This window comes from Plecotus auritus (assembly GCF_963455305.1).
Source record: "Plecotus auritus genome assembly, chromosome: 9".
Taxonomy (NCBI): domain Eukaryota; kingdom Metazoa; phylum Chordata; class Mammalia; order Chiroptera; family Vespertilionidae; genus Plecotus; species Plecotus auritus.
The window spans coordinates 148880188-148903337 of NC_137783.1; the positions used below are offsets into that span (position 1 = coordinate 148880188).

General features: G+C 42.2%; 1 protein-coding gene across 3 annotated transcripts in view; it reads left to right on the forward strand.

Annotated features, from left to right (window-relative positions):
• The window catches only part of KMT5B (lysine methyltransferase 5B), a 53191-nt gene that overhangs the window by 1137 nt on the left and 28904 nt on the right, over positions 1 to 23150 (forward strand). For all 3 annotated transcript variants that reach the window (XM_080642293.1, XM_080642294.1, XM_080642295.1), the window contains exons 2-3: positions 17338 to 17573; positions 21116 to 21263. In XM_080642293.1, coding sequence (XP_080498419.1) covers positions 17414 to 17573; positions 21116 to 21263 — 308 coding nt within the window. In that variant the 5' untranslated portion in view covers positions 17338 to 17413. The remainder of the gene's footprint in view (positions 1 to 17337; positions 17574 to 21115; positions 21264 to 23150) is intronic.

The following is a 23150-nucleotide window of genomic DNA, read 5'->3' on the forward strand; positions in this document are numbered from 1 at the left end:
GCTCTCCGCGCGGGCCGGCCCCCACCCCTCTCCGCCCCTCGGGTGACAGCGTGCCGGCCCCCTCGGCCCGGACCCCGCTGCGCTTCAGCCGCTTCCCCCTCAGTCGGCCGGCGCCTCGGTCCCGAGAAAACGCGTGGGTCCCTCCGTGTTGTCCTTCCACGTAGCCACACGCGATGTGTAGCGCGTCGCTCCCACCCGTGAGAGGGGGAAGCGTGTGTTCAGGGTGACAGTTCCACCCCACTTGTTGGAACGGCGTGGAAGCGTGTTGGACCCGGAGAACCGCGCTCGCTCCGTCCGGGTCTTCGGGCCCCGTTCTAACTTCGCATCCACCGACGGGGCAAACTCGCGGATACTGAGGGGGTGAAACGTGTTCTTTGAAGTTAATTTTTAAGAACTTGCCAAATGAAACTCACCCGGGGGGAAATCTAGGATAGGGGGCAGATGAACTGGTTGGTTGCGATTGTGATTTTCATCAGGACCTTTTTAGATTTAAACTATTTTGATGTGAAGTATAGTTAAGCGTGGCCTTGTAGCTCCGAAGACTGCTGGCTGTGTGGGATCATCCGAGGAAACAGGCGCCAGCTGAAACTTTTCCCTGCAGTCTGGAATATTGAGAACACGCCTGTAACTTTTGATGATTAGTAGTAAAAGCATACACAGTTTGAAAAGGGAGAAATCACTGCACACATTGAAAAGTGTCCAAGAGTTACTTGTATCTATAGTAGATGCAAGTTTACTTTGTAGCAGTTTTAGGTGTGGCCCTGTCATTGTTGGGGCTCCCTATCTATATTCCAAGATTAAAGTCCATGAATGCTTTTAATCCCAGCCATGTGTGGGAACTCAGGCCCGTTGTCCAGTTTTTAATCTCTAAACCTTCACATTCTGCTCTCCCTTTTCTAAGCACTAGCCCCATTGATGTCCATGCCTGGTGCCTTTTAGGGTTGCATCCTGCCCAGCATTCCTGCACCTGCTCCCCATTCACATCATTCTTCAGTGAGGCCCAGGGACAATGTTAACCTCCTGGTGAAACCTCTTGCACACACAGGTGCAGGGGCTGGCTCACTGAGGAGAATGCACACTTCCTGTGTTCCCTGAGCAGTGGTTATGTTGTATATATGTATTACATGTGGTTGTTCACTTGCCTATCCTCTGGGCTTTCTTGAGAGCTTGTTGTTATTTATCTCCTCCATTCAGGGGCAGGTACAGAGAGAAGGTGCTTATTCAACAGACACTTGAAAGTGTTAAATTTCTTACTCTCCCAAGTTATCAAGTTCAGTAGTTTGTATTTAGTTTTTCAAAATGTTATTAAACATTGTTTTAATAACATATTCTAATGTTATTAAAAACATTATTGTCATTAGCAAAACAACTTAGAGTGAAATGAATGTTATGGATGTTTATTCTTTATGAAGAGAGTAGAATAGTGCTGTTTTCACCCATAAACTTTGCAGTTGAACTCTGTCATTTGCAAGTGCTCTCTTGCCTATATTTTCACCTGTCTTCCGGTACACACTGAATTGCTTATGCCTTGAACTCTCCATGCTTGAGCCAGACACCAGTGGGCAGCCCTGGGGGAGGTGGGTAGGTTGGGAGTACGTCAGAACATGCATGTGAAGGAAGTGGTTGCAGGTTGTTCGCACGCCTTTGAGCATAGAATTTTGTGGGTGGGGATGTTGGTTTGTAAATTTTCCCCTGGTCATATAAATCTGTCATTGAACCTGATTTTTCTTTACATGAGTATCATTTTGTTACAGGGCATAGAGTATGTGGCTCATTTGTGTTGTAAAGACATGTATTTGTGCGAGTAGCATCTGAACAGCTCCCTGTCCACAGGAATGCCCTTCCCATGGCTTATGGGAGAAATCTTTTCAGATAAATCACATAGATTCCATTTTTATACTCCATGTTACTTTTTTTATTCTTTATTGTCGAAAGTATTACATATGTCCCCCTTTTCCCCCCATTGGCCCCCTCCAGCTCACCCTGCCCCAGTGTGGGGCTTGCAGGAGGCAGTCGATCGATGATTCTCTCTCATCATTGATGTTTCTATCTCTCTCTCTCCCTCTCCCCTCCTCTCTGAAATTAATAAAAATATTATATTTAAAAACTTTTGTTCCAGTTTGCTCTGTCATTATTTATATAAGACCATCGAGAGGGCCAAGTTTCTTCATCTGTAAAATAATGAAACAATCTCTGAGATCACTTCCAATCCTATATTATAGTTTACATTTTGCATTTAATTGCCACCCTATTCTAAGGGCTATTTTAATCATATTTTGACGAATTGGTTTATATAGTTCATCTGTATATTCATATAGTTTTACTCCTTTAAAAAATCAAATTGATGATACAGCTTACAGTCAATTGGGTTTTATAATCAAGAGACTTGGGTATATCAGTGGTCCCAAAATTTTGATTCTTAAGGTCTATATCGCTCCTACTTGTCAGTTGCATCTCTGCAGGATGTCTTATTTTCTGCATAATAACTACACTGAAGACAAAAGTAAATAGACCTGGGGAAGCATTCCTCAGTGATAAGCCTCTTTATTTCTGACTGAACCACCTGTGGCTCAAATATTGGAGTAAATCCCCAGACTGCAGCTTAAACACTAGAGCTTAGATCCAGCCTTACCACTTCCATTTGACTTCAGGAAAGCAACTTTATTTCTGAGCTTTAGCCATCTCATTTGTAGTGGTAATACCCGACTCACCTACATCATAGGGCTGCCAAGCTGGCGAACTCTTGGTCCTGTGTGTTAGGGTGAAACAAACACCTGTGTTCTAATTGTGCATCTTTCTAGAAACACCTGGTCTCTAATATAGGAACAGCAGATCTCTAATGGTACTGGGATTGCCTCTCAGGTCTTAGGCAAGAGACTCCTTCAGTGAAGGGTCATTCAGCTTCCTGTTCTGTAGACTGGTTTTCCTGAAAGCTGAAGCTCTTGTGCGCCCTCTAGTGTTCCGTGGACACAACCTATATTCCAGCACCACGAACAGTGCCCAGTGGCTCCCAGTAGGTTCTTGATAAATGTTGGATTGAGTGGATTCTAAATCTGCAGGATGATTCATTTTGTCTGTCTGATTTGTATAACAAGGTTGAAGTATCTGATAAATGATCCAGGAGGTGTATTTTTATTTTCAAGAAAATGCTTATGTGGCACAATGTGGAGGGATATATTTCTTGAGCAAGAAAACCAACCTACTCTTAGAAAGGTGGAGCTCCCCGACTGAGCAGTCAAGGGGGGCCTGATTCTTCAGCCAGCGAGCCAGCGGAGTCTTGGGCTAGAGAGGCCATATGAAAACCTTTTCCCTCTCCCTTAAAAAAAGAAACATAAACAGACCTCCTTCAGGGTCCAAGAGGATTTACTAGTAGACAAAGCGATTTGCCTTAGAAACTATTGGATATAAATAGGTACCAGGAATGTTTTGACTCCCAAAAGGTGATTGTTTCTGTATTTATGCTTTTGATTTATTTTCCCTGGTCAGCCAGTCTATAGTCTGTTCCCACATTATTCTGTCTCTTAGCATCCTATTTGTGACCTTTACAGCTCTTACCGGAATTTATAGTTTCATGCTTATTAGATTGTTTATCTCTCTTCCCACATTATTCTCTGAGCTCCATGAAATCAGGAACCATGTCTGTTTTGTTCTAGGGTCTTATTCAAATGTGAGACAAAGTATAGTAAGTCCTCACGTAATGCTGTTGATAGGTTGTGTGACTTTAACCAAAATGACATATAATGAAACCAGTTTACCATAGGTTAATTGTTAGAAACAAGAGTCAAGCTCTTATGGCAGGCATCTCATCAGGGTTACAACAAAATGACATTATTGGAGGACCTGCTCTATGTTTAAAATTTTGAGTCAGGATTGTATTGCTTATATGGTGTCAGGAGTGTATAGTCCCTAAACCCCAGCCTTGGCTTAATTTTTTCTAATTCTCTAAGGCTTGCTCTCATTTATAATGGGGTGATAATAGTATCTTTTATGTTAGTGTATAATTTAATTTTTTATTATATGTGAATGAGTATATTTAATACATTGTACGTGTAAAGGGACTGTGAGGGGGGCAAGTGACGTAATACACGTAAAGCTATCAGCACAGACCTTGGATCATAGGGCAGTACTGTGAAATAGTACCCAGAAAACCAGTGCTGAAGAGGTGTCTCTCAGTTGTGCCCAGGACTGCAAATCATCCCTACAGCATTCAGGTCTTCACTCACGTCTTGAGCAGATAGTTATTTAAATGTGTGGTGGACACTGTGCTGGGCACTTAACAAATAACTCTAAACAGTGTAAGTGGGGATGCTGCTTTGCAAGACCTGTCTCTCCACAGCACCAGTGCTCATTTTATTTCCTTCTCTTTCCTCCCCTTTTCACCTTTTCACTTTCAGTTAACTGATAAAGCTAAAAAAAAAAAAAAAAAAAAAAAAAAAGGAAGTTTGGTTTTAGGTATTGGTAGCACATTATGTTGTCAGAAGAAGTGAATTACTTTAGGTAGGTAATTCTCCCTGAACCTGCTTCTTTTATTCTAAGACTGTTCGGAAATTCTGTGATTCTTTGAATTAAAATAATATTGGAATGCTTGGTATTCTGTAAAGTTCTTTTTGTTAATGTTACTCTTTTCACAGTCCCACTTCTCTCCTGAGTTCTTTTTTTTTAATTTAATTTTTATTGTTCAGATTATTACAATTGTTCCTCTTTTTTCCCCCCATAGCTCCCCACCTGGTTCCCACCCCACCCTCTGCCCTTACCTCCCCCTACACTGTCCTCATCCATAGGTGTACGCTTTTTCTCCAGTCTCTTCCCGCACCCCCCACACCCCTTTCCCCCCGAGAATTGTCAGTCCACTCCCTTTCTATGCCCCTGATTCTATTATATTCACCAGTTTATTCTGTTCATCAGATTTTTTATTCACTTGATTTTTAGATTCACTTGTTGATAGACATGTATTTGTTGTTCATAATTTTTATCTTTACCTTTTTCTTCTTCTTCCTCTTCTTAAAGTTCAGCATTTCATATAATACTGGTTTGGTGGTGATGAACTCCTTTAGCTTTTTCTTATCTGTGAAGCTCTTTATCTGCCCTTCAATTATGAATGATAGCTTTGCTGGGTAGAGTAATCTTGGTTGTAGGTTCTTGCTATTCATCACTTTGAATATTTCTTGCCACTCCCGTCTGGCCTACATAGTTTCTGTTGAGAAATCAGCTGACAGTCGTATGGGTGCTCCCTTGTAGGTAACTAACTGTTTTTCTCTTGCTGCTTTTAATATTCTCTCTTTGTCTTTTGCTCTTGGCATTTTAATTATGATGTGTCTTGGTGTGGTCCTCTTTGGATTCCTTTTGTTTGGGGTTCTCTGTGTTTCCTGGACTTGTAAGTCTATTTCTTTCACCAGGTGGGGGAAGTTTTCAGTCATTATTTCTTCAAATAGGTTTTCAGTATCTTGCTCTCTCTCTTCTTCTGGCACCCCCATAATTTGGATGTTGGTACGCTTGAAGTTGTCCCAGAGGCTTCTTACACTATCTTCAAAATTTTGGATTCTTTTTTCTTTTTGCTTTTCCGGTTGAGTGTTTTTGCTTCTTTGTATTTCAAATCTTTGACTTGATTCTTGCGGTCCTCTAGTCTGCTGTTGGGTCTCTATAATATTTTTTATTTCAGTCAGTGTTTTATTAATTTCTACTTGGTCCTTTTTCATATCCTCGAGGGTCTTGCTAAATTTATCGGCCTTTCCTAGGAAATTCTTGAAAAACCTTATAACCGTGGTTTTGAACTCTGTATCCAGTCGTTTGCTTTCCTTCATTTCTTTCATTTGTGATCTGTTTCTTTGTCTCCGCATTTTTGCTGCTTCCCTGAGTTGGTAGAGTAGCTTTGTGTGCTAGGTGTCCTATAGGGCACAGTGGCTCAGCCTCCCCAGTTACCGGAGGTGGACACTCTTGGTGCACCCCTTTGTGGGCTGTGTACTCAGCCTGTTGTAGTTAAGTCTTGATTGTTGTTGGTATCACTGGGAGGAATTGACCTCCAGGCCAATTGGCTGTGAGGATCAACTGTGTCTACACTGGGAGAACTTCTGTGCTGGAGACACCCTTATGGGACAAGACTTGCAAAATTGCAAAAGCCTCTGTGCTCAGCTTGGATGGGGTGGAGTTTCAGGGCAGAGCCGACAGCCTTGGCTTCCCGTCAGCCCTGCCCTATGAGGCCCCTGGGTCTCGGTGTCCCTCGGTAATCGCTGCAAGCACCTCTGAGAGAAAGCTGCCCTCGAGTTTCGCCCGCTACCAGACAGTCCAGTTTCTCCCCAAATGAGTCTGGGTTCCCAGAAACTCGCCCAGAACTGGAGTTCAGCGCAGTCGGGAGCTTCCGTCTCCCTCCCGCTTTAGAAAGCCAGCCGCGCACTCAGCCGCCTGTGCATTCAGCCACCCGTCCTCTCTGCACGCGTCTCTGTACCTCAGCCTTTGCAGCTCCTCTGAGTCTCAATGTGCTTTCCTCTTTCCTTCTAGTTGTAGTATTTCCACTCAGCCAGCTTTCCTGTGGTTCTGGATGGTGTCCGCTTTGTCTTTTAGTTGTAGTTTTGAAATTGTTGTGCAGTTTAGGTGTTTACCTATGCCGCCATCTTGGTTTCTCCTCTCCTGAGTTCTAACATCCTGTGCCAGCTTCACCTGGGTAGTGCCCCCTCCTTAAATTTCGCAAATCCAGACTTTCTCATCTTTCCTGCAGACTTTTCCTCTGTGTTAATGGCAACCTTGCAGTTGCCCCAACTAAAACTTTTGCCCCAACTAGAGATTTCTGACTCATCTGGAACTCCTTTCTGTCCCTCACCACCTAAATCTCATTTGTTACCACGTCTAGCCAAGCTTATATTTGAAACACCAGCGCCTTTCTCCCTTCCCACTCGCTGCTCCTGTTGCATTTAATTTTCTCACTGGTCTCTCTGTCTCCAGTCACATGCTTTTCCACCAGTGGGATCCTTTCTAGAGTACAGTTGAGCAAATTCTCTAACCTTTCATCTGTGTAATAACAACAGGTTTATATGGTGTGAGAATTAAGTGATAAAATGAATATAGGAAGCACTAAATGAATAGAGGGGCTATGGTGTACTGGTGTTTTTTAAAAATGGAGTTACAGTAAGAAAAAAATGTTTTCCCACATACACAACAAGCTAAATTCCACTGTAATGAAATCTTTAGTCCCTCTGAATGTTGATTGTGAGTTGTAGTTTGGTATAATTTTTTATTTCACGTTGTTGCCAGAGGTCACATTCCCCCTCTATAGGAACAGTAGGGAAGCAGAGCTGGTCTCAGCTCTGGAGCATAAATTCCCACCCCTGGCCCTTGTTTATTCTCCTGAAAACTTGTCCTTTTTTAATGGATGAGGTGATGTGATTTTGTGTGTGTGTGTGTGTGGGGGGGGGGGGGTGGCGAGTTTTGGTAGGGTGAAGAGTTATGGGGAAATTTCTACTTGATTTTTTAAGATTTTGTGAATAATGGGCCAACATGCCTGGCCCTCTTTGATTCTGCTTTAGTTACTCAAAAAGAGACAGTTGGATAACTTTATTTTATTAGCAATTTCTGCTCATTTAATTCTTTTGATAAACCAAGGAGGTGGGCCCTATTTTCATTTTATTATTAGGCATTAATGAGGTTAAATGACTTGTCCGTGGTCACACTGCTCACACTGAGAGTAACCATGTTCCGAACCACTGTGCACTCTGCATCCTGCAAAGTCCACATCCTACAGTCTTGACTTTGAAGACCCACCCCAAGAATTGCCTTTTGGAAGTTTTTCTCACCCTTGTCTTTGCCCAGTAAGAATTAATTATTATTTGTCCTACTTGCCTCAGAGCTCCTGAGGAACTGAGGGCTGCACTTGCAGGCTTTTGACACTAGGTGGCATCTGTTTATAGAAAAGTAAAATGCTGTTTGGGTCTTAGAAAACAGTAACAAAGGAAGCATCCTTGATTTTATTCATAGGCCCTACTAGGTAGGTAGGTGGGTCAGATATGGAGAGATGGGCAAGCAGGTTGTTTGTTTTGGAATTTCCCTCAACATCTACATCAGCTAAAACCTTTACTTTAAAAATACCCACTGAGGCGATTTGAGACACAAGTTTTTATGTGAAATCCTTTGTTGTGTTATAATCAGACATGAGTAAATAAGGAACTATGAAGCAACATTTTCTGTAAGGATGCTGTTAGAGAAGTGTTTATTACATGCCCAGCTGTTGTGTTGTAAATGTCTGGTTGCTGAATTACTAGTAGTGTATATTTTGCTGTTTAAAATGTTCTTCCGAAGCCCTGGCTGGATATCTCAGTTGATTAGAGGGTCATCCTGATATGCCAAGGTTTGCAGGTTCGATCCCCAGTCAGGGCACATACAAGAACCAACCAATCTACTAGTCCTATCTAATAAAAGAGTAATATGCAGATTGACCGTCACTCCAACACACAAGATGGCTGCCCCCATGTGGTCAAAGATCCTGCACCCATGTGGACACAAGATGGCTGCCACAAGATGGCCAGCAGGGGAGGGCAGTTGGGAGGAACCAGGCCTATAAGGGAGGGCAGTTGGGAGCGATGAAGCCTACAGGGGAGGGCAGTTAGGGGTGACCAGGCTGGCAGAGGAGGGAAGTTGGGGGCAACAGGGCCTGCAGGGAAAGGCATTTGGGGGGGACCCAGGCCTGCAAGGGAGAGCAGTTGGAGGGTACCAGGCCTGCAGGGGAGGGCAGTTAGGGGTGACCAGGCCTGCAGGGGAGGGCAGTTAGGGGTGACCAGGCCTGCAGGGGAGGGTAGTTAGGGGCAAACATGCTGGCAGGGGAACAGATAGGCATCAATCAGGCTGGCAGGGAAGTGGTTAGGGGGTGATCAGTCTGGCAGGCAGAAGCGGTTAGGGGCAATCAGGAAGGCAGGCAGGCAAGCAGTTGGGAGCCAGCAGTCCTGGATTGTGAGAGGGATGTCCCAGATTGGAGAAGGGTGCAGGCTGGGCTGAGGGACACCCCCGCCCTGTGCACGAATTTTGTGCGCCGGGCCTCTAGTATATATATAAAAAGCCAGCGACTTGCCAAAACCGGTTTGGCTCAGTGGATAGAGCGTCAGCCTGCGGACTGAAAGGTCCCAGGTTCGATTCCGGTCAAGGGCATGTATCTTGGTTGCGGGCACATCCCCGGTGGGAAGTGTGCAAGAGGCAGCTGATCGATGTTTCTCTCTCATCGATGTTTCTGACTCTCTATCCCTCTTCCTTCCTCTCTGTAAAAAATCAATAAAATATATTAAAAAAAAAAAAAAAAAAAAAAAGCCAGCGACTGGAATGCCATAACGACCAGAACGACTGGTCGCTATGATGCCCACTATGGCTGGCCAAACAGGGTGGGGCCAGCCAACCAACCTCCTGTAGCCCCTTCCCCCCAGCCGGCCCCACCCCCAATAGGCCCCCACCATCCCCATCGGCCTGCAGACCCCCCCCATCCCGCTGGCCCTGCCCTTGATTGCCCCCCCAATAGGGGGCGGGGTCAGCCGGTCAACCTCCTGAAGCCCCTCCCCCCACCCAGCCCCACCAAAGATTGCGGCCCCTCCCCCTGGCCTCAATGGGCCCCCAACACCCGATCTGCCCACGGCCCCTCCCCCACAGCCAGCTCTGTCCCTGATCGCCCCCCACATACACCAATTGGGGGTGGGGCTGGCCAGCCAACCTCCCACGGCCCCTCCCCCAGCTGGTGACCCACCCATCGCTCCCCCCATCGGGGGCGGGGCCTGCCGGCCAATCACCCATGGCCCCTCTCCCCAGCTGGCCAGGGCCCTGATCAGGGTGGGCTGGCTGGCTTGGACCTCACCCGTGCACGAATTCAGGCCTCTAGTGAATACATAAATAAGTGGAACAACCCATGTTTCTCTCTCTCAAATCAATTTAAAAAATAAAGTTCTAAGTGAAAAATTCTAGTAGTTTTCATTTTTACTGTAAATTTTATATAAACATAAACATGTTCCATCACAATATTTCCAAGGAAGGTCTTGGTTAACTGGGCTTAAGCACAGTTCCTAATTACATGTGGGATTGAGACTTGAGCTTCAAACTTCACTATAACTCTATAGCCTTGTTTCACACCTGCAGTTGAAGAGGGGAAATGACTATTTTTTAAAGTGTATCTAAAACAACTTTTTAAAGGTGTTTAAAATCTTTTTTTCTGTGATACATTGGAATTTTATGTGTTTTTGAAGTCTGTTAACTAAAGCATTTTTACTTTGGTTTACTTTTTCGTGGTCTCTGTATTACAGTTTCCTGTGGGTGCTGTAACAAATGACTGCAAACTTGGTGGCTTAAAACAACAAATGTATTCTCTCTCAGTTCTGGAAGGCAGAAATTCATCATCAATTTCACTGGGCCAAAATGAAGGTATGGGTAGGGCTCCACCCAAAGGCTCTAGGAGAGAATTTCCTCCTTGCCTCTCCCAGCTTCTGGTGACTGTGGCATTCCCTTGCCCGTGGCCACATCACTCTAATCTTTGTTCGCCTCTCCTCTTGTGTGTGTGGTGGCATTTAGGGCTCACTCAGATAATCTCTTCCCTCTCAAAATCCATAATTTAATTACATTTCTAAAGACCCTTTTTCTTATAAATGAACATTTGCTGGTTTGATATCTTTGGGGATCATTTTCCAGCCCACTACATTATTCTCTTCTTTTTTTAAAAAAAAAAAAAATATATATATATATATTTTATTGATTTCAGAGGGAGGGAGAGGGAGGAAAAATAGAAACATCAGTGATGAGATGGAATCATTGATCAGCTGCCTCCTGCACACCCCCTACTGGGGATTGAGCCCGAAACCTGGGCATGTGCCCTTGAGTTGGAATTGAACCTGGGACCCTTCAGTCCACAAGTCAACACTCTATCCACTGAGCCAAACCAGCTAGGGCTACTACAGTGTTCTTTAGGGCAGTTAGTGCAGCCAGTTTAGCATAATGAGTGATGCTGTCCTCTAGCCATCCTAAACGGGTGGTGGGAAACTGCTCTGAAACAGGCCATTTCTTGATTGTCCCAGTGAGGCTTTACCACCTGAGCTGCCTGTGAAAGCTGTTAAATCGGCTAAAGCAAAATGCATATCAATTTGACTACAACAGCTGGCAAAAGAAGGCAGAAGAGAAACTTTTAATAATAACGTGACAAGTAATTATTTTACAGGTACCTATAAAAACCTATTTTTGCTCTGGAGTTTGGTGCTAGATACCCAATCAGCATTGAGTTTGCACGACACCTCCAGTCTTACAGCAACAGCTCTGCTTTGGGTGAAGGCTTAATTATGAATTCAGAAAAACAAAATTCCCCAAGGTTTCTCTTTCATAGCGACTAGCCGAACTCCGACAAGTCACCTAAATTCTCAAATGAAGTTTATTTCTGACAACAATATGTATAGGAGCATGTTTTAAGGTTACATGTATTCATTGTAGTTTTCTAACGAATTGGCAACTGAACAATTGCTCTATTTTACTGCATTGTAGTCTTATGAGGGGGCATTGATCACAAATGCTCCCGATAGTGTTGCAGGGCTTCCTATATTGGTACTATCATGTGGATTATTACTAGAGGATTCCATGGAACCTTGGATATATATTATTGCAGATGGATTTGGAGTAGCCATTGATAAAGACCAATGTGGAATTTTTTTATATATTGTAGGGTCCTTTTATAATTTTATTTTTTTTTATTTTTTAAATGTATTTCTTTATTGATTTCAGAGAGGAAGGGAGAAGGAGAGAGAGATAGGAACATCAATGATGAGAGAGAATCATTGATTGGCTGCCTCCTGCACACCCCCTACTGGGGATCGAGCCTGCAACCCAGGCATGTGCCCTTGGCCGGAATCGAACCTGGGACCCTTCAGTCCACAGGCTGATGCTCTATCCACTGAGCCAAGCCAGCTAGGGCCCTTTTGTAATTTTAGATTTGAGGGAAGGAACTAATAACCACTTGGGCTTATATGTAACAGTTAGGTTTGAGACTAAAAAGGGGGTTGTGAATGGACCTATAGTGTGTTGGGCCTTGTGCTAGGTTCCAGTGATATGAAAGTATACCTTAGTAGTTTATACTGCAGTGGGGAAGACACGTGTCATCAAGTAATTGCATAAAGGAGTGAGTACAGTTGTAACAAGCGCCATGAAGGAGAAATGTTAAAGCATGAACAAGGCAGGCGGTGGGATGGAGGTAGGCCTGGTGGTCAGGTTGCAGTATCCCAAGTATGAAGGCCAGTGCTGGGAAAATGCCTGGCACTCCGGAGGGATGTAAACCAGGCTGTGTCCGGAATATTAGCTGGGCTGGATCTGCAAGACCCTGTAGACGCGGCTAGGTAAATTCTGTTAATAATAGTTCTTAACAATTCCAAATACTTTAGTTTTGCGATTGCATGTAATTTTCACAAGGCTCACTTAACTAGTGGGATGTTGTTGGAAATGATACCAGCCAGAGTGGTCTCACTCCTGGTCCAGTGTGAACGCTTTTGTTCTTTTGGTGTGTGTGATTGTTTTCTCTTTGGATAGTGCTTTCTCTCATTTAAAAAAAATATTTATATTTTTATTGATTTCAGAGAGGAAGGGAGAGGGAGAGAGAGAGAAAAACATCAATGATGAGAGAGAATTATTAATTGGCTGCCTCTGCATGCCCCCACTGGGCATCGAGTCCACAAATGGAGCATGTGCCCTGACCGGGAATTAAACCGTGACCTCCTGGTTCATGGGTCTCTGCTCAACCACTGAGCAACACCAGCTGGGTTATGTTAAAATTCTTACTAGTTATCCAGAATCAGTGTTTTTATTTTTCTAACAGGTTTTTAAAAATCCTGGTTTGTGTTTAGAACATTCATAAAACTCCTGTCCAAAAGCTTTAAGTAAAAAGGGATTGGAACCATAGTTCTCAAATTAATTGGGCATGAACAGTTAACTCAGAAGTCACTGAACAGTTTGTAATCCTGTGTCATAAGGGGACAGTGGGAGTGATAACGGTGTTGGCATTTGTTGAGGGTCCATCACTGCTGGGAATAGAGTGGGCACTTGACATGAACCAAACACATTTTTTATGAAACAATTCTGTGCTTTCTTTTGAAACTTTTTCAAGTATCAGTATTTTTTCCCAATTATTCATAAATAGGTTTACTATAAACATTCGGGGGGTGTGTGTGTGTGATTTTTAATGTTAATCCCATTCCCTCAAAGATAGCCATTCTGTTGTTGATTTGGGATGGGGTGGTGTGGTGTGCATCTGGTTTTTCCTGCAGTGGTATTTATAATATGGTTAGACGTTTTCTCTTTAAATACAACGCTACATAATGCTTTAACTACTTTCCTCTTTAAATGCAGCCCTTATTTTAGCACTTTGCCATAAGTAGTCTGCCCTCTTATTTATGGTTGGTACTGGAATCTGAAGCATGTGCTTCCTTCCCCACATGTTGGTGCAGTGAAATTCACAAGGTGAATCTTCCTTTCCTGTCGGCTTAGCGTCACATGAGCCTCCTAGGCCGGGCAGTCACACTGCATTTCCTTAGGAGAGCCTGATCGTTCTTGTGAACACTCATAAAAATGGAGCAAAACTTGCACTACTAGTATACGCTCAGGGATTCCGCCCTTTACCAGAGAATTTTTATTATGTCAGTCCAGAGAATTGGAGATGTACTCATCTACATCTATTCGTTTAAAAACTGTTTTGTTTATTGATTTTAAAGTAGGGAAGGGAGAGAGAGACTGACACATGGATAGGTTACTTCCTGCACGCCCCCTACTGGGGATTGAGTCTGCAATCTAGGCATGCACCCTGACCATGAACCAAACTAGTGACCTCCTGGTGCATGGGGCAATGCTTAACCAACTGAGCCACACTGGCTGGGCTAAAACTGTTTTTTATATAAAAGATCCTTATAAACTCTCTCAAGGCATACTGTTATCAAATTAACCTATCCCCATCTTCTCCTACCCTCTGAATTTAATTTACATACATCTTTTCTGACATGTGAAATTTCTACTCTTTTTCTCTTATTTGAAACAGATGACATAAGATTTTAGGGCTCTTTTTATTCCTTATTCCTTATTTTCCCTCTGCCATCCAATTCTGTTCCCACGAGCCCATGTTTTGAGACATTATGTCCGTTTTAGAAGTTCTCTGCTGTTCCCGAAAGAGGCTCACAGATAGTGAGTGGCCCTTCCTGTCTTGAGTTTCAGCTCTCACAAAGGAGGGATTTGCCTTCTGAGCCTGGCGGCCTGTGTCCAGCGTGGCTGCTCCCTCCTGAAGTGCTGATCCCTGCTTGCTCTGCCTCCTCTCTAGTTGCTCCTTTCACCATCCTGTGCTGCTGCTGTTTTCTCAGGTTGGTCTTTAAATGCTAGGATGCCCCCTCAGTCCTTAGGCTTCTTTTAGCTAGACTCACTTCCCAGGTGATTTCATTCCATCCTCTGACTTGAGATAGCATTAGTACTGACACCAGGTTTAATTATCCAACCTGCATGCCAGGCCCTGGTGTCCAGCTGCCTCTCATCATCTCCACTTGGTCCCTAATGGTATCTCAGATGTTCCAAAAGCAAATCCTGCACTCTGACCCCTGCCCAAACCTGATCTTCCCGTCATCTTCGTCACCTTCATAAATATTAACTCCATCCTTCCACACGGAGGCATATTTGAGTCCTTTTTCTTCCACACAGGCTGTTAGCAAATCCCATCTACCAGCAAAACCTTCAGAAAAGATCCTGAAACTAACCACCTGTCACCACCTCTGCTGTTGCAAGCCACCAGGATCTCTCCTCTGCTTTAGTGCAGGAGTCTCTTAACTGGTGTTTTCTCTCTTGCCCCACAAATTATTAATAGCTTCATTAGAACTTCTTTTTAAAAGCATTCATTGTGAGCTCTCCACATAACTAGTAGCTAGCAGGGGCCTTTACAACTGTAAGTTGAATCATGTCGCTGCTCTGCTTTGCGCCTCACTGAGAGTCAGTGTCCAAGTCTCAGCAGGCCCTGAGGCCCTCAGTTGCATGTTATTTCTTCTGGCAGCCTCTCTGACCTTCCTCCTGCCCCTTTCTCTGCCCCCTGCCACACTGGCTCTGTGCTGGTCCTCAGATACACTTCCGCAGCTTCATCTGTGCCCTTTGCCTCTCTCTCTCCCCACTGCTGCCCAGCTTTCCCATCAGGCCCCTGCACCACCTAAAACACTTCCTGCCGCTTAGGAACCGCTTCGTTGTCTCCCAGGTGCTGGCATTTACTGTATTTGTGAATTTGTTCTTTCTCAGGGCTTCCTTCTTTAGAATATAAGCACAAATGAGGGCCGAAACCTTGTGTTGTTCTTTGCTGTATCCTCAGTGCCTGCAACAGTGTCTGGAATATAGTAGGTGTCTAGTAATCTCCCTGGCATTTTTATATTTTGAGATCAGAACAGACAAAGATTTGTAGCTGTTCTGCCATTTAAGGAGTGGTCAGTACTCATTTCTGGAAATCTTTTTTTCTGCCAATTTTGAGATAAATTTGAGGTAATTTTTACTTCTAAATATAGTCAGTGGCCAGTTAGCTTAGTACTGTCAACCAAGCCAAAGGCCTTGGTGGCCTTTCCATGTGAGCCAGCTGCGTTCTAGGCCAGAGAGACGCACCCTTGCTTACTGCGTTAGGAGGGGGACCTCCATGCAGCCAGGAAGCCTCTAGTTTTTGCTTGCCATCTGATGTCTGCAGCCTGTTTGTCCACAGTCTACCACCATATCAACTATTCGTTTTTGAAATTCCATCTCTACCTCTGATATGTAAGTGTTCTTCCTTCCCACTTGTAATCTTACAGGAAAGAACATGCCAGCAAGAACAAATTCCACACTCATGGGGCAGAACAAACGACCTGATAATTACTTTTATGGTATATAAAGAGTTTTTATTGTGTAGACTCATCTTGAGCTAAAACGTTATAAATAGCCCCCAAATTTCTGATAGCTTTACTAGAACTGCTTTCATCAGGTATTCATTTGTCTTTTACCTTAATGAGCTGTCGTTTTCTGGACGAGCGGCGAGTATTGGAGTCTCTGCTAGAATATATCCAGACACATGCACTCTCAGACCTGAAGTTATGAATTTGTTCCAGTTTGGATCATTAACCCACATTTGGCTGAAATTATGTATAAGTTAGAGTGGATTTCAATCTGTGTTCCATGAACTGGGCTGACGTGTACTACTAGAATGATTTATTGGTGAACTTGTCCTAATTCTTGGGGGGAAATTAGTTGATAGGTACAATTTCCTCCAATTAAAATGTTTTATTCCACAATTTTCCTTAAAATGTTGGCATCTGCCCTTTGCCCTAACAGCTGATCATTTGAATGGATGAGTAACTTAGAACAGTTTTCACACCGGAGCTTGCATCAGAATCACCTGGAGGGCTTATTAAAACAGATTGCTGGGGCTCATTTCAGGTTTCGGCTTTTTGTCTCTGAGGGGGAATCTGGGTTGGGACTTACAGATTCTCTGTGGAGAGATGACTTGCTATTTCTTTCATCTCTTCATTCTTTCTAGCCCTGGTGGGGTGGTTCAGTTGGTTGAAGTGTCACCCATTTATGTTTTGCAGTTTCTTATCCTAGAGCCTTTTAGTTTGACTTACACTAAAAGCATATTTCCGTAATGAGGTGAAGTCATGGACATCCTTTTTCTCATCCCAGTACCAATAAACATAATCTGTTATACCCTTACCTCCAAAGATCCTTAAAATTACAGGTAACCCTCACTGTCCAAATCATTCAGTTCCCAAATTCAGCTAGTTAACATTCACATAGCGAGAGATACCTCTATATGAGCAAATAGAATCTCTCAAGTTTTTTTTGCCTTTGTAAAGGAACGCTGAGTAAGACATTTTATGATGGGCAATACTTTGATAAAATATCCCTAAATATCTTGAATGTTGATTTTAATGACAAAAAGATGTAACAAAACTGTTGCAGACAAGAGATAATAAATATCTTTGTAGTTTACTCACAGAGTTCATAGAATGTTACCAAAATGTGTGATTTGAGCTGATTATTGAGCTATACCTAGTATCAGCATAATAAAGAGCAAAGATGATTCTTAATGGTAATTGAAGGATAAACATTTATTGAGTACTTGCTGTTTACCAGTTGCTATTCAAAGCACAAGCTATGAGCAAGACCCAGTGAGTCCCTCCTCAGAGCCTGGGGGCATTGAAGACCTCAGCATGATAGGACCGGCTGGAGCCAAGGTAGTCTAAAGAGTGGAAACATTAATTACTATAGTACTTTTAATACTCTGTATCTTTCTCACGAGTCTGTGTAGCATGGTCTTTTATGTATTTACCTCCCCATTTTGTTTTGTTTTTCATATTTTGTTTCTGTTAGGAGAGAACATTGAAATTATTCTCTAAGCTATTTGAAGAGAGTGACTAAATGCACCTGGGTCAGGCTGTCTGTGGGTATGAAGTGGTTGGGAGAATCCAAGAACATGGTGGTGAATGGCAGGAGAAATGGAGGCAAGTTGTCTAATGACCATCAGCAGAATCAATCAAAATTACAGCACACGGGAAAGGACACTGTGAAGGCTGGCAGAAACGCAGTGGAGAGGAGGTCGAGCAGATGTATGTACACACTCAAACTGTCGCTCTTTTGATTGTGATATGGGGCAGTAATTCTTTCCAGTTTGTAATGTATTCTGTGCTGTTGTTTTCAAAACAATTCTTTATGTTCTCACATAGTTAACAGTATAGTGTTTTACTCTTTCAAAGTTGTATCAGTTTTTATTCTCATCAAATGTGTACAACTTCAGTTTAATGCTTAATATAATAACTTCAATCATCCTTTTATATCCATGGTTTTAAATTATATTTTGTAGAAGTTATACCTAAATGGCTAATCTGTACTATAAAAAAAACTAAAATACTGCTACTGACCTGAATTTCTTAAAAGTTCAAACTGTATTTTTTATATTTGATGTAAGTATAAATATGTATGTCTTTGAAAACTTACAGTAATATGAATAAAGTTAACTCTGATTTGCATGATAAATAGAGTTTAGGGCAGCTTCACAAATTGTCACCATTTCTTATATTTATATAGGGTGAACAGTCCTTTATCCGGATAGTGAGGCACTATTGATATGTTACTTTTTTACCTCTATACCTCTTGGTAAGAATGGAATGACTTGTTGAGAGTTGTGAGAAATTACTGTAGAGTTTCATAGCTCTTCTATGAGTAGTAAATCGACCCAGGATAAACATAAACCTAAGTAGACAACTATACGAAGGTTTTCCAAAAGTGTATGACCATGTTAAGGAGTACAGCTTTTTCTATTTCTTACTTTTCCTAAGGTTAATTTAGCCACTGCTCAACAGCCTTAGTTTGTGTTGGAATTTGCCTACTCCCCGTAGATTGAGTTAGCCTGAGTGTTCTGCAGTTTCAGTTAGATTGCTCTAGTTCTGATTCATTTCATTTTTACCTTTTAGGGGTTTATGCTATTCATTGGGCCCAGACTGCCCTTAACCTTTCCATGTCAGATCAGGTCACTGTTTTTGTAATGGATACTCTTCTGCATGGACACGCCCTTGCCCCTTAGCATGTAATGGGAACCTGGAGGGATTGAGAAATGTAGTGACTATAGCAGTGGTATTGGCTCTGTTCAGTAAATTAGGCATCTCTTAATTTTTTTAAAATATATTTTTATTGATTTCAGAGAGTAAGGGAGAGGGGGAGAGAGAGAGAGAAACATCAATGTTGAGAGAAAATCATTGATTGGCCGCCTCCTGCATGCCCCACACTGGGGATTTAGCCCCAAATAATCTACGGATTGAATGCATTTTCTATCAAAACCTCAACTGGCTTCTTTGCAGAAATTGACAAGCTGATACTAAAATTCTTATGGAAATTTAAGGGACTCAGAAAAATTAAATCTTGAAAAAAAGGACTCTTAGTCATCAGGAAAATGCAAATTAAAAACCATAAGATACAACAACCAGAAAAACTAGAATCAGAAGGATAGATAGTAACAAGTGTTGGTGATGATGTGGAGAACTTAGTACCCTCATACACTACTGTTGGAAATGTAAAATGGTGCATCCACTTTGAAAAACAGTCCAGCAGTTCCTCTAAAGCAGGGGTCCTCAAACTACGGCCTGCGGGCCACACGCGGCCCGCCGAGGACATTTATCCGGCCCACTGGGTGCCGCTGCCTGTCCTGCTTAGCAGCCGACTCGTCCTGGGCCCGCAGTGTGCATAGGAATTTGTTCATAGTTTTTTGTTTGTTTTTTTTTTAATATATTTTATTGATATTTCACAGAGAGGAAGGGAGAGGGATAAAGCTAGAAACATCGATGAGAGAGAAACATTGATCAGCTGCCTCCTGCACACCTCCCACTGAGGATGTGCCCGCAACCAAGGTACATGCCCTTGACCAGAATCGAACCCGGGACCTTTCAGTCCGCAGGCCGACGCTCTATCCACTGAGCCAAACCGGTTTCAGCTGTTCATAGTTTTTTTTTTCAACTATAGTCCGGTCCTCCAACGGTCTGAGGGACAGTGAACTGGCCCCCTGTTTAAAAAGTTTGAGGACCCCTGCTAAAGGTTAAACATGGAGTTACCATGTGACCTAAGCAATTCCATTCTTAGGGATGTACCTAAGAGAATTGGGATAACATATGTACACACAAAACTTTCATATGATTGTTCATAGAGACATTACTCATAATAGCCAAAAAGTGGAAACAGCCCAAATGTCCATCAACTGATGAATAAGCAAAATGTGGTATATCCATACAGTGGAATATTATTTAGGCATAAAAAGGAATGAAGTACTGATGCATGGTACAACATGGATGAACCTTGAAAACATGGTGCTAATTGAAAAAAGCCAGTCGCAAAGACCACATATTGTATGATTGTAGCTATATGAAATTTTCAAAGTAGGCAAATCCATAGAAACAGAAACTAGATTAGTGGTTGATAGGGGCTGGGAGGGAGAAGTAGGTAGTGACAGCTAATGGGTATGCGGGTTATTTTGGGGAGTGATGAAATGTTCCAAAAATTGATTGTGGTGATAGTTATACAATTATGTGAATATATTAAAAAATAACTATTAAATTGTACACTTTCAGTGGGTGAATTATATGGTATGTGTTCAGTAGCTCCAGTGTCAATAAAGCTGTTACAGAAAATAAAATGATCTGATAGCTTTTCACAAACCCACATGCAAATCATATACCTACCCTTTGGCAGGGATTTTCATATAAGTGTTTAATTTTTTTTTAAGAGTGGATGAAAAGAAGGTTACACCTCTCACTGTGTGTTTCTCTCATTCTTCCACATCTTAATTTTGAGAGGCTTAACGTTATACAGCTGGTATCTTCACTGACTGCTCATAAGACTGTCAGTGACATGTACTGAAATGAGCACTGATGAACTGATACATACAAATTTGGCCTTCCTTTCCTCTCTTTACAGTGTTTTTCTTCCACAATTAAACCCAATGACTTCCATCACGTATATATTTCTTTCATCTTCCCTATTTTTCAATCAAAATTTTTTCAGACAGGTCAGTTAGGAATAGGCCTGTCATTCTCTCTTTTCTCCTTTCCCCACCTCTACTACCTAGCTTTGTAATCATAGGCAAGTAAGCTTCTTAACCTCTGGGCCTGTTCCCAGCCAAGTGGAAATAATAATCACTCATCCATCTGAAAGCAGGAAGCTGGAGTTAGCTACTTGGGACTCCTTTTGGTACTTAAAATCAAGCTCTCCCCTTCTGGCACTTACTGCAGAGAGTATCTTGATTTCATCCTGTTTCCTCACCCCAGCCCTGTCTGTAGTGGCCCTTTATGCTCTCTTGCTGCCTTAATGAACCTCCACCTTCCCCGTTTCTCAGCTCTTCCTTGGAGGGGCAAGGCATCTGAGCCAAAGATTCTCACAGACGCTCTTCTTGGGAAACCTGGTGTTATATGTAATTGAAATACTTTCAATAATTGGGTTAGTTTATTGCATTTGCCTTTATGTTTATGCAAATAGTACTCCTATCTCCATTATTAAAATTGATTGAAATAATTTTAGTTTTTGATTACTAGCTTGAATGGGCAAAGGTTTTTAAGGTAGACTTAGTCATTTTCAATTTGAGTTACTTTTCTTTTTCTTTTCGCAGGTAATGGTAACTCAGGATTCGAAGGACAGAGTCGATATGTACCATCTTCTGGAATGTCCGCCAAGGAACTCTGTGAAAATGATGACCTAGCAACCAGTTTGGTTCTTGATCCCTATTTAGGTTTTCAGACACACAAAATGAATACTAGGTAATTTTAAGTCTTTATCCTGAATGACACAGATGATGTTGAATTTAAGAAAATATATGGAAAGAAAGAAAATAGATTTTTACTTGCAGTCAAAAATTTAAATGACATTAAAGGAAAGTACCTTGCTACAGAAAGATTTTCTATATGTGAGCCATGAAAAGCAACAAAAGCTTCTGAGAATCTTGTCAGTTTTAATTCTGTGTTCTTACTTTATCTCAGGATATTTCTTACTAAAATATAAAGCTGGGGGAGCATCTTTATTCTGTTCTAAATGTTGGTGCTAATTAGTGGAAAGAAATCTGACAGGCATCCTGTACAGCCTTAAAAACGTATATTTTCCTACTAAAAGTAGATTATGGCCTATTTTTCATAGTTTTACTACAGACATTTTTAAAATAATTGCCACTGTGTTTGATCTTTGAGATGCAGCAAAGCATTCAGCTAAGTAAGATTCAACTGAGTAAGCGTGAATATTTTTAAAGACGTGCTTACATTCATTGTGCAGATAAGAAAATAGATGTGCAAGTGCTTTACTGAGTATTAAATGTCATCTACTTAAATATTATTGCATCACTCTTGAAATCTATCATCCTTTAAATTTCTTTATTCTACTTCCCTTAAATACCTTCTCTCCCACAAAAAGGCTCTTAGATAATTTTGTAATTGACTTCCACCATACACTAAGTCAAAGCTTTACAACTTTTCTCTATCTCTTTAACTTCCATGGCAAAGGGTTTTCAGGTCTGATGGAAAAGTATAGGGATTTAGGATGTAGAGCAAGTCCTGGGCCACCGCCCACTCTTACCTCAGTCACCCTATTGGTGTTCAGTAGCTCCAGTGTCGAGGACCAACCCTGGAAGGACTTGAACACCAGGTGGATAGTCATCGATAACTAGGGGGAGGTAGGAATTGGGGAGTAAAGGTGATTAGAGGAAAATCTGTGTTCATCTTTTTCCCTTTTAACTCTCTCCCTTGCTAGAATTAAAATACTCTATGATGCATTTATTAATTGCATGCTAAACCCAGAAAGAAGTAATTCTGGTGAAAATGTGCCTTTGGCATTTTCATGTAATTTTCTGTCATCATGTATCTTAGTAAAATGAAGTGAAAAGCTGGGATGGACTTGAGAGGTTCTTTAAATAGTTTCCTGCCTTCAGAGGGGCAAATACCTAGATTTTCTAAATAGGCAGACAGATGGCTGTCTTCTGGAAAGTCAGCAGACTCAAAATGCCATAGTGTCCAAGTAAAATCTAGTTTGCATTATTTTAAGTCCATTTCCCTTTTTTTTCCTCAGTGAACATAGGAGACCTGGCCACTCTAGAGCAAGCATGTCAAACTCGTGGCTTGTTGGCCAAGAGTCCACGAGTTTGACAGAGGATCCTGATAGTATTTAAGCCACCCGTTAGCCTTTTTTTTTTTTTTTTTTTTTTAATATATTTTATTGATTTTTTACAGAGAGGAAGGGAGAGGGATCGATGAGAGAGAAACATCGATCAGCTGCCTCCTGCACACCTCCTACTGGGGATGTGCCCGCAACCAAGGTACATGCCCTTGACCGGAATCGAACCTGGGACTTTTCAGTCCGCAGGCTGACACTCTATCCACTGAGCCAAACCAGTTAGGGCCCCTTTAGCCTTTTTTTCCCCCTGAGTTAAGAAATGTGAATCACTGATTCTCGTAACAGTCTAGTAGCATTCAGGATTTTACTGCAAAGGCCCATAATTATGACCTGGAGTCATCAAGAAAGGTATTATCTTCACTAAGCCTTATATACTGAAATATGGAAGCATATAAACCATTTTAGAAAGCATTCCATCAAAATTATAAAACATTGCCAAAACCGGTTTGGCTCAGTGGATAGAGCGTCGGCCTGCGGACTGAGGGGTC